The sequence below is a fragment of the Eublepharis macularius genome, chromosome 7 (genome assembly GCF_028583425.1).
Source record: "Eublepharis macularius isolate TG4126 chromosome 7, MPM_Emac_v1.0, whole genome shotgun sequence".
Taxonomy (NCBI): domain Eukaryota; kingdom Metazoa; phylum Chordata; class Lepidosauria; order Squamata; family Eublepharidae; genus Eublepharis; species Eublepharis macularius.
In genome coordinates, this window is record NC_072796.1 from 125,535,503 (window position 1) to 125,549,933 (window position 14,431).

The window sequence follows — 14,431 nt, forward strand, 5'->3', positions numbered from 1 at the left end:
TGTTCCTCCCACCAATTTTCACTCCACCTTCTTCTAGATCTAATCCAGCTTTCCTTATGATATACTCTGCACAGAAGTTGAACAGGTAGGGAGATAATATGCATCCTTGTCTGACACCCTTGCCAATTGGAAACCATTCTGTTTCCCCATATTCTGTCCTGACAGTAGCCTCTTGTCCAGAGTATAGGTTGCGCATCAAAACAATCAGATGTTGTGGAACTCCCATTTCTTTTAAGACTCTCCATAGCTTTTCATGATCTACACAGTCAAAAGCTTTGCTGTATTCTATAAAACACAGGTTGATTTTCTTCTGAAATTCCCTGGTATGTTCCATTAGCCATCGTAAATTTGCAATGTGATCTCTGGTGCCTCTTCCTTTTCTGAATCCAGCTTGAACATCTGGCATTTCTCGTTCCATATATGGTAAGAGTCTTTGCTGTATAATTTTGAGCATCACCTTGCTTGCATGGGAAATTAATGCAATTGTCCAATAGTTACTGCACTCCTTGGCATCCCCTTTTTTGGGGATTGGAATGTAGACTGAGTGTTTCCAGTCGGTGGGCCATTGTTTTGTTTTCCATATTTGTTGACATATTCTTGTTAAGATTATGATGGACTCCATTTCTGTGGCTTGAAATAGCTCTATTGCTATTCCATCTACTCCAGGTGCTTTGTTTCTCTCAATAGCTTTGAGTGCAGCTTTATTGCAGAATTATGCTTATGATCCACCTTAAAACCATTACGCATATGTATTTATAAATAAACTGTTGAAGTAAAAGGTGTTTCATCTAATATAAAAGACACCCCCCCCCTTTTACCTCTCAGCCACCCTGTAGCACTGACCATTCTGTTATTCTACCAAATATAGTAAAGTCTTCCTATGCTACAAGTGAAACTGAGTGAATTAAGGCAAGATTCTTTGTTGGTAGCAAAAAGAATTAGGGAATATTAAGGTAGGCAGCAGGGCTTTTTTTCAGCAGGAACGTGGGGGAACAGAGTTCCGGAAGCTCTTGAAAATGGTCACATGGCTGGTGGCCCCGCCCCCTGATCTCCAGACAGAGGGGACTTTAGATTGCCCTCCATGCCGCTGAGTGGCGCGGAGGGCAATCTAAACTCCCCTCTGTCTGGAGATCAGGGGGCGGGGGCCACCAGCCATGTGACCATTTTCTCCAAGGGCAAACCCTCTGAGTTCTGCCACCTCTTTCCCCAGAAAAAAAGCCCTGGTAGGCAGCATAATACAGGCCATTTCAGAGCCTTATAGAGAGCTGCCATTAACAAGTGTTACAGGCCAGCAGTCTCTTAAAGGAAGCAAAAGCCACACCGGTATGCATAACGTCTGAACATTTTATTTATAATTCAGTGTCAAAAAACAGTTTACAAAAAAAATGCATCACTGCTTGTACCAAACATCTGTGAAAGTTAAAGCATAGAACATGCAAGAAAAAAATGTGCAAAATTTATATGGAAGGATTTTCAGCCACACAATAATATTAAACATAAGAGGTTTCAACGTTTTTCACCTCTGAACCATTCTACTGAGCTACATCATGTTTTTTTAAAAAACAAATGAACACCAAAACCTCTCAAACAAGTAAGTGTCCTCTTTATAGATATATAGACAAGTATATATTAGCACGGCTAATGAAATCCTAAAAAGAAATGTCTGTGACTTTATAAAAACAAGAAAAGATTCGTTCTGGTGCTGACCTATTGGCATTATGTAATGCAAAATATGACAGAGACTCTTTTTTTCCTGTTGAGTGTGCATTTGAGAGAAAAAGGGCAGCACCAGCTGTAGGGCAAAACGGATGCCTCTCCCTTCCACCCCAGTTCCTACACAACACACACCTCACAATTTGAGCAAAAGGCCATTACAGAGAGCTCTTTTCCTTGATTTACAGAGTTTGAAGCCATCCAACTCTTGTTGTTTCAGAGAGCTCTACAGAATATACACAACTGCAATGTCAACTACTTTGGAGTAGTCCTATTGAGAGCAATAGGGCTGCGGCTCTAGGGCAAAAAGACTGACAAGATTTCTTAGTACCACAAATACATCACTGGCAGAGGTAGAAATCCCTAATCCCAAACTTCAAAACCAAAGATAATTTGAACATGGGATGGGAGCACCTCTTGAGTTTTTTCTGGATTGCCGCTACTCCTAGGGACACTGCAATACAAGGAGTTAAGAAACTGTAAGTATGGCTAGCAATAGAGAAGGCCAGAATAGCAGCAAAAGACAGCCAGGTGAGAGGTGGGAGCCAACAGATATGTCTGGAAGGAGGACAGAATTCTCCTAGTGGGTCCCATTACAGACTTTTGGGAAATAGCGTCTAAGACAACGTTCTATTTGCTGGAACTCCAAGGCAATAAAATTATTTGGACTAGTGCCCTTATCAAAGGAAATAATTACACCCATTATCTTCAGTAGGCTTCCCCCCAGACACCATGTTATTTTGCTGATACCTCCTAGATCTATGAAGTTACTGCCAGGGCTTTTTTTTCAGCTGGAACGCGGTGGAACGGAGTTCCAGAACCTCTTGAAAATGGTCACATGGCTGGTGGCCCCGCCCCCTGATCTCCAGACAGAGGGGAGTTTAGATTGCCCTCCGTGCTGCCAAGCAGCACAGAGGGCAATCTAAACTCCCCCGTCTGGAGATCAGGGGGCAGGGCCACCAGCCATGTGGCCATTTTCTCTGAGGGCAACCCACTGAGTTCCACCACCTCTTTTCCCAGAAAAAAAGCCCTGGTTACTGATAAAAGTTGTAAAAAAGGAAAGAAAATCCAATATTCAGCTTCCTGGAATTCATGTTCCTCTAAAGACACACGTCCTAAAAAAGCGTTTAATTATCTTGTTTTCTTGTGTGTGGGGGGGTGAGATCTTGTAAATTTAAGTTCTTAAAGGGCTTTTTAACAGTAATTAAATTGTTTTTAAAAAATCAAAACCCAGCCTGCCCTCCCTTTGCATTGCATGTCGCTGGCATAACTCCATAAAGAGCCAATCTCATCCACAAACGGATCACAACTTCAGAGTCATAAAGACATCACATTTACAGCAAGCCATTGTTTTTGCCAACAAGAGCGCCAGCAAAAGGAAAAGTTATAATTAAAGGACCTTTCTCTCTCTTCTGGCAAAACCCTAGGATGTTAAAATAAGCCACGAAACAGGTTGCTGAGAAGTCTCTGCCCACACCACCCTCCCCTCTCTCATGTAGTGATTGGAAGATTTCAAGCTCAAGAACATTCTGTCAGATTTATTAAATATTTTACTGCATAGGGAATGTTCCTGGGCTATTTCAAGTTAGGCCTGGTCTACACGTACATCACTTCAGATTAGCAGTGGGGGGATGCCATTTTTTTAAATGTTCCCTGCCTGTAAAAATCTGAGACAAAGATTTCCAGTTTAATTCCCTCTTTGTTCTTGCTATGCTAGTGTTCTTCTTGCATACAACCTTTTTATGTAAGGGAGCATCCAAAAATGTGACATCCCCCCTGCCCCACCTGCATCCATTTGAAGTGGTATAGTCCCTTCTAACATCTCAGAACTCTACCACCTGTCTAGAACATATGCAAACAAGGCCTGAAGCCACCTGACATCAGTAATCTGGTAGACAGAAAAAGTGGACTACACTCTAAGAGTTCTATTGTGCAAAAGTTGTCGTAGTTGTGCAGAAATAAGAACCCTCAAATCACATTCCTCAACAGCAGCTGACCTTATTTCACAGAGATCAGGCGCTCATATAGACAATCAACTAACCCACCACCATATGCGTTCTCTCTTGGATATCTTTGTCACCTTGCCGTGCGGAAATAGGATTTTACTACCCATCGGATGTAGTTGTATGGGTGGCAAGCAGTCACCCTTTGGGGCTCACATTCTGAAACATGGCCTTTTGAACTCAGCTCCTCAATCAACAGCTGAAAAGCATTAAAAACTTTCCTGGACACACATGGCACAGACCTTATTTATTTACTTTGCATAGGAAAATGCCTGTGCAATCATAAGTGTTTCAAGAGTAGAGAACTCACACATTTTATAAAATCAAAACAATAAAAAGCCATAATACAGACCAGCAATATTCACTAGGAAATTGTACACTAGGGGGTGGTTTGGAAGTAGGAAAAGATTAACAGGATCACAAGAACAACAAAATGTGCACTCACTATTCTAGATTAACTGGTTTTACACTTAGTGTAATAAGATGGATGAAAACGGTTTCACAAACACGTATACAGTTGCATGCTCTTTCTCTCCCTCTCCCACAAGTAATGATCCAGTCGCCCAAAGCCACCTTTCCTTACATTCAGATCTCTTTCTCACCCTCGTAAACGGCACTGACTTCTTAGCACAATTCTCAACGTGCCATATCTGCTGTTCCAACATACTCAATTCGTACCACTTTAACTGTCAATTTCCTTCAAAGAATCCTGGGAGTTCAGTTGCCAACAGACCTAGAGAAGAATGCCCTGTCCTTTGAATAAAGGTTTGATGTGTGGAAATGGACAGTGGAAGGTTTTTCATGGCATGGAAATAAACCACATCACCTGGTAAATACCATCCCATTATGCCTCTATTAAAGAGACAGCACATGTTTTTCTCAGGCAGTCTGCAATCCTACCTGGGAGTTGTACTTTAATGACCACACTGAGAAGTCCCCATTAGAGATCCCTAGCTACCTTCCTCATAGAACAGTTGCCAGAATTCCCTGGACCGAGGACACAACTTAACATAGTTTTAATTCTGCTGTGCGGATATGCATGGCCTCTAGGTACCATTGCCCCCTTCCTTTCTCATCATACATTTTTCAAGTATTGATGCAGAAATGTGCCATGGATGATATGTAGTGATATAAATAATTTCCATGGAATTCCTGTCTGATAGAACCCAAGGAATCACTCTTCGTTCACAGTGCTGAAACCAACAATAATTCATGACAAGAAGCCTTCCTCCACAGGTCCGCCACAGTAAAATGCATGTCATTTAAACTTTGTTTCATATTGCATCGTGGGAGAATGCTTCATTGTTCCACAAAAGCATATCCTCAAGTCAGCTTCTAATTCACAGTAACAACTGTAAACATATAAACAATAAAACCTCCCTCCCTTCCTTCAGCACAAGCAGAGCTTCCTGCTACCTAAAATTGACGTGGTGCAACCATTTAAACCCTACTGCTAACCCTCACTGTATTAACCGAGCACATCAACAACACATCAGCATCACAGGGAAGAAAGTTAGTGTGTTTTGTCCTTCCACTGAAAATACAGTGGGAAAGACTCTGGTAAGGTTGTGACCAAACTTTCTTTCTTGACATGGTGGTTTTTCAGACATGGGTTTTCTTTTTTTAGCTGGAGGGAGCATACATTCAATCCCTCTGCCTGCCCTTTGAAGTGGTGCAGTCTAGCAACAGAAAGATCACGAGGCTACAGCTGATGTCTTCGGCTTCACAGCACATCCCACAAAATACATTTCCTTCGTCAGCTGTCAGAACAAGTATGCTAACATTCCCTTCAACGCATACCTCTAGAAGTGTAGCATTATTAACTTCCTGATACTTATTGATGGCAGGTTTACTTATGCCCCTAGCAAGGGCTGGGCGATGCTTGCATTCAACAAGACACATGGGAGAAGATGCCCTAAAGAGAAGGTGGTAAAGTGACAGAGCCACAACCTTTTTATTTGAGTCACGTGGCCCATTCTGGGCTGGTGTTTAGTTAACTGGCTAGAGAGGTGTTCAGGAGGTATGTGCCTTGCAGGGGAAGATACTACTGAATAACCAATGAACACCACCCATAGACTCAAAGGCAATAGCCAGTCACATTTCTCTATGATACTCATCTCAGACTCAACGATCAACATTCAACAGAATGGTGGTCACCAATCCAATGGCTTTAATGATCTCCCAGTCCAATTCTGTTGCAATTTTTCAACAGATTGTGCAAGAGTTGCCAGAATATGGCTTTTCTATGGAATGCTGCAAGAGGGTCAGGATCCTGCTATTATATTCCTGTTACAGGGAACAGCAACTATCTATTTTTAACCTGCACTTACAAGGACTACCTGAACAGGATTACTAAGAGATTTGCCTTGCATCAGTGTGCAAAAAGAATCAAAAAGAACAAAGCAGCAAAGAGAATGGCTGGTAGATTAATTAACAATAATAAACTCAAATATTCATTCCTGACATCTTGAATTTCATCTTCAAATACTGACTTTCTAGATTTGTCCTTTGCAAGGCACCTTAATTTTACATACATTGTATTCAAACAATGGGAAAGAACAAATCTTGATCATCGTTCTTCTTTCCCAGTTTCCCCAAATTAGAAATCTCTTCCTTGAGAACAATAATCAGATTCTGTAGTTAAAACCTTGGGTGGTCCTTAGGATATAAACCTACGGAACAGCATTTAGATACAAATCATTGGAATTTTACCAGGCAAACTAACAAAACCAGGATCCGCAATATTAAGAGTCAAATTTCAGATGTAATTTCAGATTAATTCCATACAAACCAAACCATTCCAAATTTATATTGGTATGACATTACAAGTCTATAGCCCCTGCTCCAATTCTCATTAAATATAAGTAAATATGTTCAGGGGCAAAAGTAAGTCATGACAGAGAAATTGTTTTTCTTTTTTATAAATGTTTTTGTCAGTGGCTCATGACCACCCCTTGCCTATTGGCTTCTTCTTGCAAATTCCTTGCACAGATGTAGAACATCTGTCCAGAGTCCACCCTGATACACATAAGAAATGGCACAAGGGAGCTTTCTCATTCACTTTAATGCACATACAGCTGTTCCTTCCATTGAAGTGAATGGAGACCTTAATTGCTTTCATGACTAGACAGTCACTCCTTCTGCCTTTAAGTAACCTGGATTGAGACTGCCTACACTGTTATTGACAAATGTAGAGTTAAAAGCAATTTTCATCTAGTGTAATCCTGACCTTGAAAATTGCATAACAATTACACGTATGAACTAACTGAATGCTAATTCAGTCATGTCTATTTCCTGTTTTGGGGATCACATGTACAGTTAGCTCCCTTTCTGAAAAAAAAATTCAAAACTGCTTTGGGGATGGGAAAGAGGAAGGAAAGGTAAGTTCATTATGTCACAGGGCACCACCCGACTTGCCTTGCAAGTCGGGTCTTCCCAATTCAAGCTCTTGAGTGTTGAAAGCCTGCACACTCATATGTTTTCAAGAGTTCACATCAGAGAAAAAAAAGTAATCTGTTGGAAAAAGGAGACAAAACTGCCTCTGCCACTCTCAGCATGCTATGTTTGAATGTGGCATAGTCAACCGAGATCAGAGAAAGTCTAGAACAGTATAAACAAATGGGCATGATGGGCCATACAGCCACTAGAAAACACGGAGGACTGATACAGCCTAAAAGCCAATGTTTCCATCATGAACTCTTCTTTGCATTCAACATTTTTCACAGCCCAAGGGAAGTATCCAGCGAAGCGTATCGGCTCTTCTAAGTTCCTTCGAACTTGACTATTCAAATATGGCCAAAAAGGAAAGCAGACTGCATTAGAAATCAAGGATTAACCCAAAGAAATACGGTTACTGTCACCAATGCAAGCACTTCACATTGCATATTAGTTTGGAAAGCTTTTCAGAGGTAGAAAATGGCGTGGTGTGTACATTTTGTGTTGATTCTTTTAAAAAAAAAAGGATACAGGATGTATCCCTCCCTCATACATGTCATTCTAAAAATATTTTCGGTATAAATATCTGTAGTAAACAAAACCCAGATTGGGGAGTAGTTCAACAGCTTTAGCCTAACCACACTGTTTTCCTTTTCCGTGTGCTGAAACCAAAGAGGCATTTCAAATGGATACAGGGCACATTCCATCTGAATCCCTTAAGCAGAACTGTCTCTCCCCTGTACCTTTCACTCCAATTCTTATGAAAAGACATATTTACAAAGCAGTTTCTTTCCATGCATCGTTTTGATTAGTAGAAGGCCGTGTTCTTAAAAGAGTCTGACGCCACCTGAATCACAACTCCCTTTGCCTCCTAAAATCTCATCATCCTCTTGATGCAGGAGCCTCAAACTGCAATATTTACACACTATATACAGGCTGAGCAGGTTTTCTCAGCAGTAAAAAAAAAATGTCCCTTGGAGATACAATGAAATTGTCCTGGAGTTCAAAATCTGAACAAGTTGATGAAGTCCTGGGGCGAAAGCGAAACGGAGCAGCTCTCTGGGTTGTTCGCTGTACAAGGATGCTCAGTGCCCTAGAAGGGGGAAATAATTTAGAAACAGTTACATGATTAGTGGCGTATCCAGGGCTTTTTTTCAGCAGGAACGCGGGGGAACGGAGTTCCGGAACCTCTTGAAAATGGTCACATGGCTGGTGGCCCCACCCCCTGATCTCCAGACAGAGGGGAGCTTAGATTGCCCTCTGCTGGAGCGGCACAGAGGGCAATCTAAACTCCCCTCTGTCTGGAGATCAGGGGGCGGGGCCACCAGCCATGTGACCATTTTCTCCGAGGGCAACCCACTGAGTTCCACCACCTCTTTTCCCAGAAAAAAAGCCCTGGGTGTATCTGTAGAGAGTTTACATGCAGTCCTGAACAGCATTACACTTTTTAAAGTCCACTAAAGTCCGAGGTCTAAGAAGGACATAATTCTTCTTGAGATGAATACAGCCCTGACTTCTCAAAGTGGATCTTGCAATAAATAATGCTGCAGTGAATGGCGGCAAATTAAAACGAAAGGCTACTGCATCACTTAAATGAATTAAATCTTGCTCGTACATTATAAATGTACTTTTGGCTTGGTATGGGATAAACGAATAAATGAAAAAAATCTCTCTCTAATTAAAGCTCAAAGTATAGGAAGTCAGCTCGTAGTTTTCTTTTTATCAAATATCGAGCTAACGCTCAAACAACACATCCTCTACCCCAAACTTAAAAATTAACAGCTATTAGGTTTGCATTTTATTCGGCTTGGGTATGATCACCTACCTTCCAGGAGAGAATATGGCAGTGTCTGCAGAGCTGCAAGGTATCTCCATATTGCTCCTTCCTCGGGTAGCATCTCACAAGCTTGAAGTACATCTTCTTCCAATCCAAATGTCCTTTGTCTGACAAGATTAACCGCTTGCGAATCTGAAATGTAAATAAATGAATGAATTGCAGAACTGTAGGCCTGGGTTCAAGGGTTGGTTACAGTACAATCCATACCTGAAACAAGATCTACCGAATCTAAGCTCTCAGAGACAAATATATGCCACAATCAAATACTTCTTAAAAAACAATCATGTGTTTGCGTTTAACTATGTGTTTTGGTTAATTGTTGGTTTTAAATTACATATGTCCAAATGTTGTTTTAATATTTTTGACTATTCATTATCTTGTGGAACCCTGAGCTTTGTGGAAAGGCGGCACAGAAATTTAAAGAAATAGAAAAAGGGGCCCAAACAGAAGACATGAATACCAAACAGCGGCTGAAAATATTCCAGAAGGATAGTATTTAGTCTGCCACAGCAAAAATGAACAGGAGTCCTGTGGCCCCTTAAATATTAACATTTAAAAAAATTATTCCAGCATAAACTTTTACGGACTAGAGCCTAGAACAAAAATGTGTTAGGCTTCAAGGTACCACAATATTCCTGTATGTCACTTAGAAAGATGCCTACCGGACACTGATGATAAATAAAATTATACCAAGCAATTGAGCCACTAACATTGCACAACTGGATGGCAAGAGGTGTAATTGGGATCCAAAGAAAGGGACGTATGCACAAAAGAAAGAACACCGCATCGAGATGTGATTCTGTACATTGAGGACTCTGTGTGTGTGCACATTGTTACTGATGTTCTAGCTGCTGAAAAGACAAGTCACTTTTAAAACTTGAATGGTGGCTTGCCTCTTCAGCAATAGGAACTGCGAACACGTTCCTTCTTTACATTAATACCATAGAGTATAAGTTGTTTTCAGGCACTTAATGGATGGAAGATATTGCACATTTGTTTAATGGATGGAAGATATTGCACATTTGTTTTCAGGAGCCTCTTGACTTCATGGAATATCTTCAGAAATAAATACTTTGGGCCTAAGTGACTGAAAAGAAATTTGGGGCAAAACTAAAATAAGAACCTAAGGGGCCACATTTCTAGTGTCTATTTCATGCCTTATCCTTAAGCCCTCCTGGAATGCTGTACAAGATTTCCCCTTTCCTCCATTTTATCCCTATGACAATCCTATAAGATAAGCTAAGGCTGAAAGAGAATGTGGCCCAAATGTGGCTAAATGGAGACTTGATCCTGGATTCCCCCCATCCTAGCTCATCATTATAACCAATATACCATGCTGACTCCCTGTTGTTAATAGTAATAATAATAATAACATTCAATTTATATACGCCCTTCAGGATGATTTAACACCCACTCAGAGCAGTTTACAAAGTATGTCATCATTATCCCCACAACAAAAAACACCCTGTGAGGTGGGTGGGGCTGAGAGACCTCTGAAAGATCTGTGACTGACCCAAGGTCACCCAGCTGGCTTCAAGTGGAGGAGTGAGGAATCAAACCCAGTTCTCCAGATTAGAGTCCCATGTTCTTAACCACTACACCAAACTGGCTCTCAGTTTGTTTTGAAGTTTCCCAAAACTTCATTCTTGCTGGCTGGTTACTATTACCTGTCTGTCTGTGAAGTGGTAGTGGCAAAGCTTTTTCCAGAGTAGCCGATCCTCGCTGAGCACGTGAAGACTGGGGGTCACTTGCCCGAGACTCACGATGTCTCTCCCATCTGTTAGCCGCTGCATGATGTTCAATTGTAAACATAAGGGCAGGTCTGTGAAAGTTAAACCTTTAAAGGCCGGCTGGGAAAAGACAGAAAGAGAGCAAATAGTGAAGTGTAGCTACTATAGAAAATGCAAGTGGAGATTCAAAAACTTAATGAACATATACTCTTTACAATATGATATTTCTCGTCCAAAGTTTCAATGCAATATTCTAAAGTTTTATGTATGGAGTTAAATCCTCTGGTTATGCTGCTATGAATTCCTCCAAAATAACCATGGGTATTTTAGTTTGGTAACAATGTCAGGAATTCTATTAGGAATCCATATTCCCTTCCCCAGAGAACTACAGTTACCAGGTTTTCTTGGTTGGAGGGAATAACTATTAAAATGGCACAGTGTAGTGTAGCTAGGGTGGGGTAGGAATAAGAGTGTTACACTCAGACCTGGGACACACAGGTTCAAATCCCCACTCTGCCATAGCAACTTGCTGAATGACTTTGGGCCAGTCACACTCTCTCTGCCTAACCTACCTCCCCAGGTGGTGGTGGTTGTGAGGATAGAGTGGGAAAAGGAGAGAATGTTGTCAGCCACTTTGGGTCCACATTAGGGTATAAATGAAGTACATAAGTAAACCCGGCCAAACCTGTGGTGTAGATAAGTACCAAAAAGAAGCTAATTTTCATTCAATAAAGAATATAGCCCACAGCTGAATAAATGAAAATTAGCTTCTTTTTGGTACTTATCTACACCACAGGTTTGGCCGGGTTTACTTATGTACTTCATTTATACCCTAATGTGGACCCAAAGTGGCTGACAACATTCTCTCCTTTTCCCACTCTATCCTCACAACCACCACCACCTGGGGAGGTAGGTTAGGCAGAGAGAGTGTGACTGGCCCAAAGTCATTCAGCAAGTTGCTATGGCAGAGTGGGGATTTGAACCTGTGTGTCCCAGGTCTGAGTGTAACACTCTTATTCCTACCCCACCCTAGCTACACTACACTGTGCCGTTTTAATAGTTATTCCCTCCAACCAAGAAAACCTGGTAACTGTAGTTCTCTGGGGAAGGGAATATGGATTCCTAATAGAATTCCTGACATTGTTACCAAACTAAAATACCCATGGTTATTTTGGAGGAATTCATAGCAGCATAACCAGAGGATTTAACTTTGATACAATCTATTACCATCCTTCAGTTCTAATCTATCTGAGCCAATTGTGAGGTAATTCTTGGCAGTTTCATCCTGCTTATCAGAAGGAGTAAAACGAACAGGGCAGAGTTGGCACCGCTGTCCTCATACAACACAGACGTCATCTGTTACTGCTTTTGTTTGTGTGAAAGCACCAACTCCACCCCTTGTTGTTTCCTCTCAAGACCCTTTACACTTGAGTTTGGGAGCCAACTTTGCACTCCTGCATAAGCCTAGGTCTTATGCAGGTCTGAAGTGAGAATTTCTGACTTGGAAACTTGTGTCTGTGTACCTCATGGGATTTAAAATACAAAAAAAAAATCCTATGCACAGAAAGGCAGCATGTTAAGAAAACCAGCATATTAAGAAGGGTTCTATCTCAGCCTTCTCCCTGATGCTAATTTTCTGTGTACAGACATTGTTTTTATAGAGGAGTCATTTTATTACACAAGAGTCCCAGTAAACTATCAAAAAGAGTCCAGTAGCACCTTTAAGACTAGCCAATTTTATTGTAGTATAAGCTTTCGAGAATCACAGTTCTCTTCCTCAGATGCATGGAGGGCCAACAGAAACTGGTCAAATATAGAGAAGGAGAGGGGAGGGGGGAGGAGAGGGGAGATGCAAACAACTCCTTTGATTTGGAGATGCAAACAGATCCTTTTGATGCGGGGATCAGTTTGCTACTGTAAAGGTTCAAAGGAGTTTGCCGTGTTAGTCTGTAGTAGCAAAAGCAAAAAGAGTCCAGCTACCAACCAATTCCACTGCAGCACAAGCCCTCGAAAACCACAGCCCTCCCCGCCAGATGCATCTGACAAAGATGCATCTGATGAAGAGAGCTGTGGTTCTCAGAAGCGTATGCTACAATAAAGTTGGTTAGTCTTAAAGGTGCTACTGGACTCTTTACTATTTTGCAACTACAGACTAACATGGCTAACTCCTCTGGACGAGTGAAGTGTGAAAGGGTGCAGTCAAAACATAGGCTTAGCACCTCAGTATTGTTGCTTGAGTAAACATGTATACATTACCAAGAGAGCGGAATGGGAAGGGACAGCTCTCAATCACCAGAAAGGGAAGAGTAAAAGCGACCTCTAACCTCCAAGCTGGACAGACATTTTTAATGTACGTAAATTAAACTCAGTGCTGGCCAGTCCTGTGTAAAAGACACTAGAAGAGCCAAACAATCACAATCTTAAGTCAGTAAGAATTAAATGTGATGACTGAGATCGTTCTCTCAGCAGTCACATTCTTCTTCTTCCTAATCCCTTTCAAATACCAAAGAAACAAATACTCTGGATGGATTGGAAGAACAAGTTAGTTTTCATTTCTTTGACAGAGCTTTGAATTTTTTTTTTTAACTGAAACGGTCACTGAACTGCATTACTTGGTTAATATATCCAACCCAACCCCCCACTGTCCTTTCAAGTCGATTTCCTGGCTGCTCCAAAACATGATTCACTGCTTCAGATATGGCAGAAACACTTGGGCTGTTTACTGTAAGTGGCCAAGTGCGTTTAATACAGGTCATCTATCTCCTCCCCTCCCCGCTCCTTTCCCCCTCAAGTCTCAACTGTTTTAAGCTGAGGTCCGGCCCCTCCTTGAAGGGCAACAGCAAAAGGGACTTTTTAGAGCCAAGGGACATTAAAAGATGCTGTACTCCAGATGTGTAAACCAGCCCCTAACAAAAAAGGACGTCCGCCATGCTGAGACAACAGACTTCTAACTCTTCCCTCTTCCCTAGTGCAATTTTCCTGACTGAAAATGCCCTTCTCCCTGCAGTTTCATTAAGCTCCAGGAAGGGCAGGGCAGTACCAGACCTTAGCTGGGGGTGGGGAATTTTTAATTGTGGAAATTGCACACGCCCCCATTTCCATGACCCTTGGTCCATATCCCCCTCTTCCTGCCAGGGCTCACAGCTGCTTTTTACAGGCAAAAAACAGACCTGGATTTCAAGTTACAAAACTCCAACATCTCGTGGGGTCCTAGGGCACAACTAGAACTGACAGTGCACCTGGGTCAATCCTGATCAGGTCCCCAGCACAGCTGAGATCAGATACTCTTGGCTGTTTTCACACGTCTTACTTGCCGCCGGAACATCGTGCAAAACACCCAGAAGACAACGTCTTCTCACGCGAAATCACACCATCCAGGAGTTTCGTGCAAAATCGCATCTTCCTGGTGCAATTTCACGCAAGAAGACACTGTCTTCCGAGTGTTTTGCATGATGTTCCGGCGGCAGGTAAGACATGTGAAAACCCTTGTCTCCCCCCACCCACACCTTTTCAAATGCTGAAACAGCTCGGGGGGGAAGTAGTGCCAAAAGATGGACTCCATATCTGATGCACATTTAATTGTGGGGGGAGGGATTGAATAATTTATTTAGAAATAGAAAAGATTTAGCAATGGAAAGTGCATAGAAAAGCTTATACAAACAATACGTACAGTTAATTTGAGACTTATAAAAACGTATACAAATAACAAATCT

The 14,431-nt window shown here is 41.7% G+C and overlaps 1 protein-coding gene across 1 annotated transcript in view; it reads right to left on the bottom strand.

The window, feature by feature from the left end:
- Positions 1-2,871: 2,871 nt before the first annotated feature.
- The window catches only part of FBXO32 (F-box protein 32), a 41,218-nt gene continuing 29,658 nt past the window's right edge, over positions 2,872-14,431 (bottom strand). The window contains exons 7-9 of the mRNA XM_054985216.1: positions 10,656-10,838; positions 8,977-9,120; positions 2,872-8,244 (exon numbers count right to left, since the gene is read on the bottom strand). Coding sequence (XP_054841191.1) covers positions 8,155-8,244; positions 8,977-9,120; positions 10,656-10,838 — 417 coding nt within the window. The 3' untranslated portion in view covers positions 2,872-8,154. The remainder of the gene's footprint in view (positions 8,245-8,976; positions 9,121-10,655; positions 10,839-14,431) is intronic.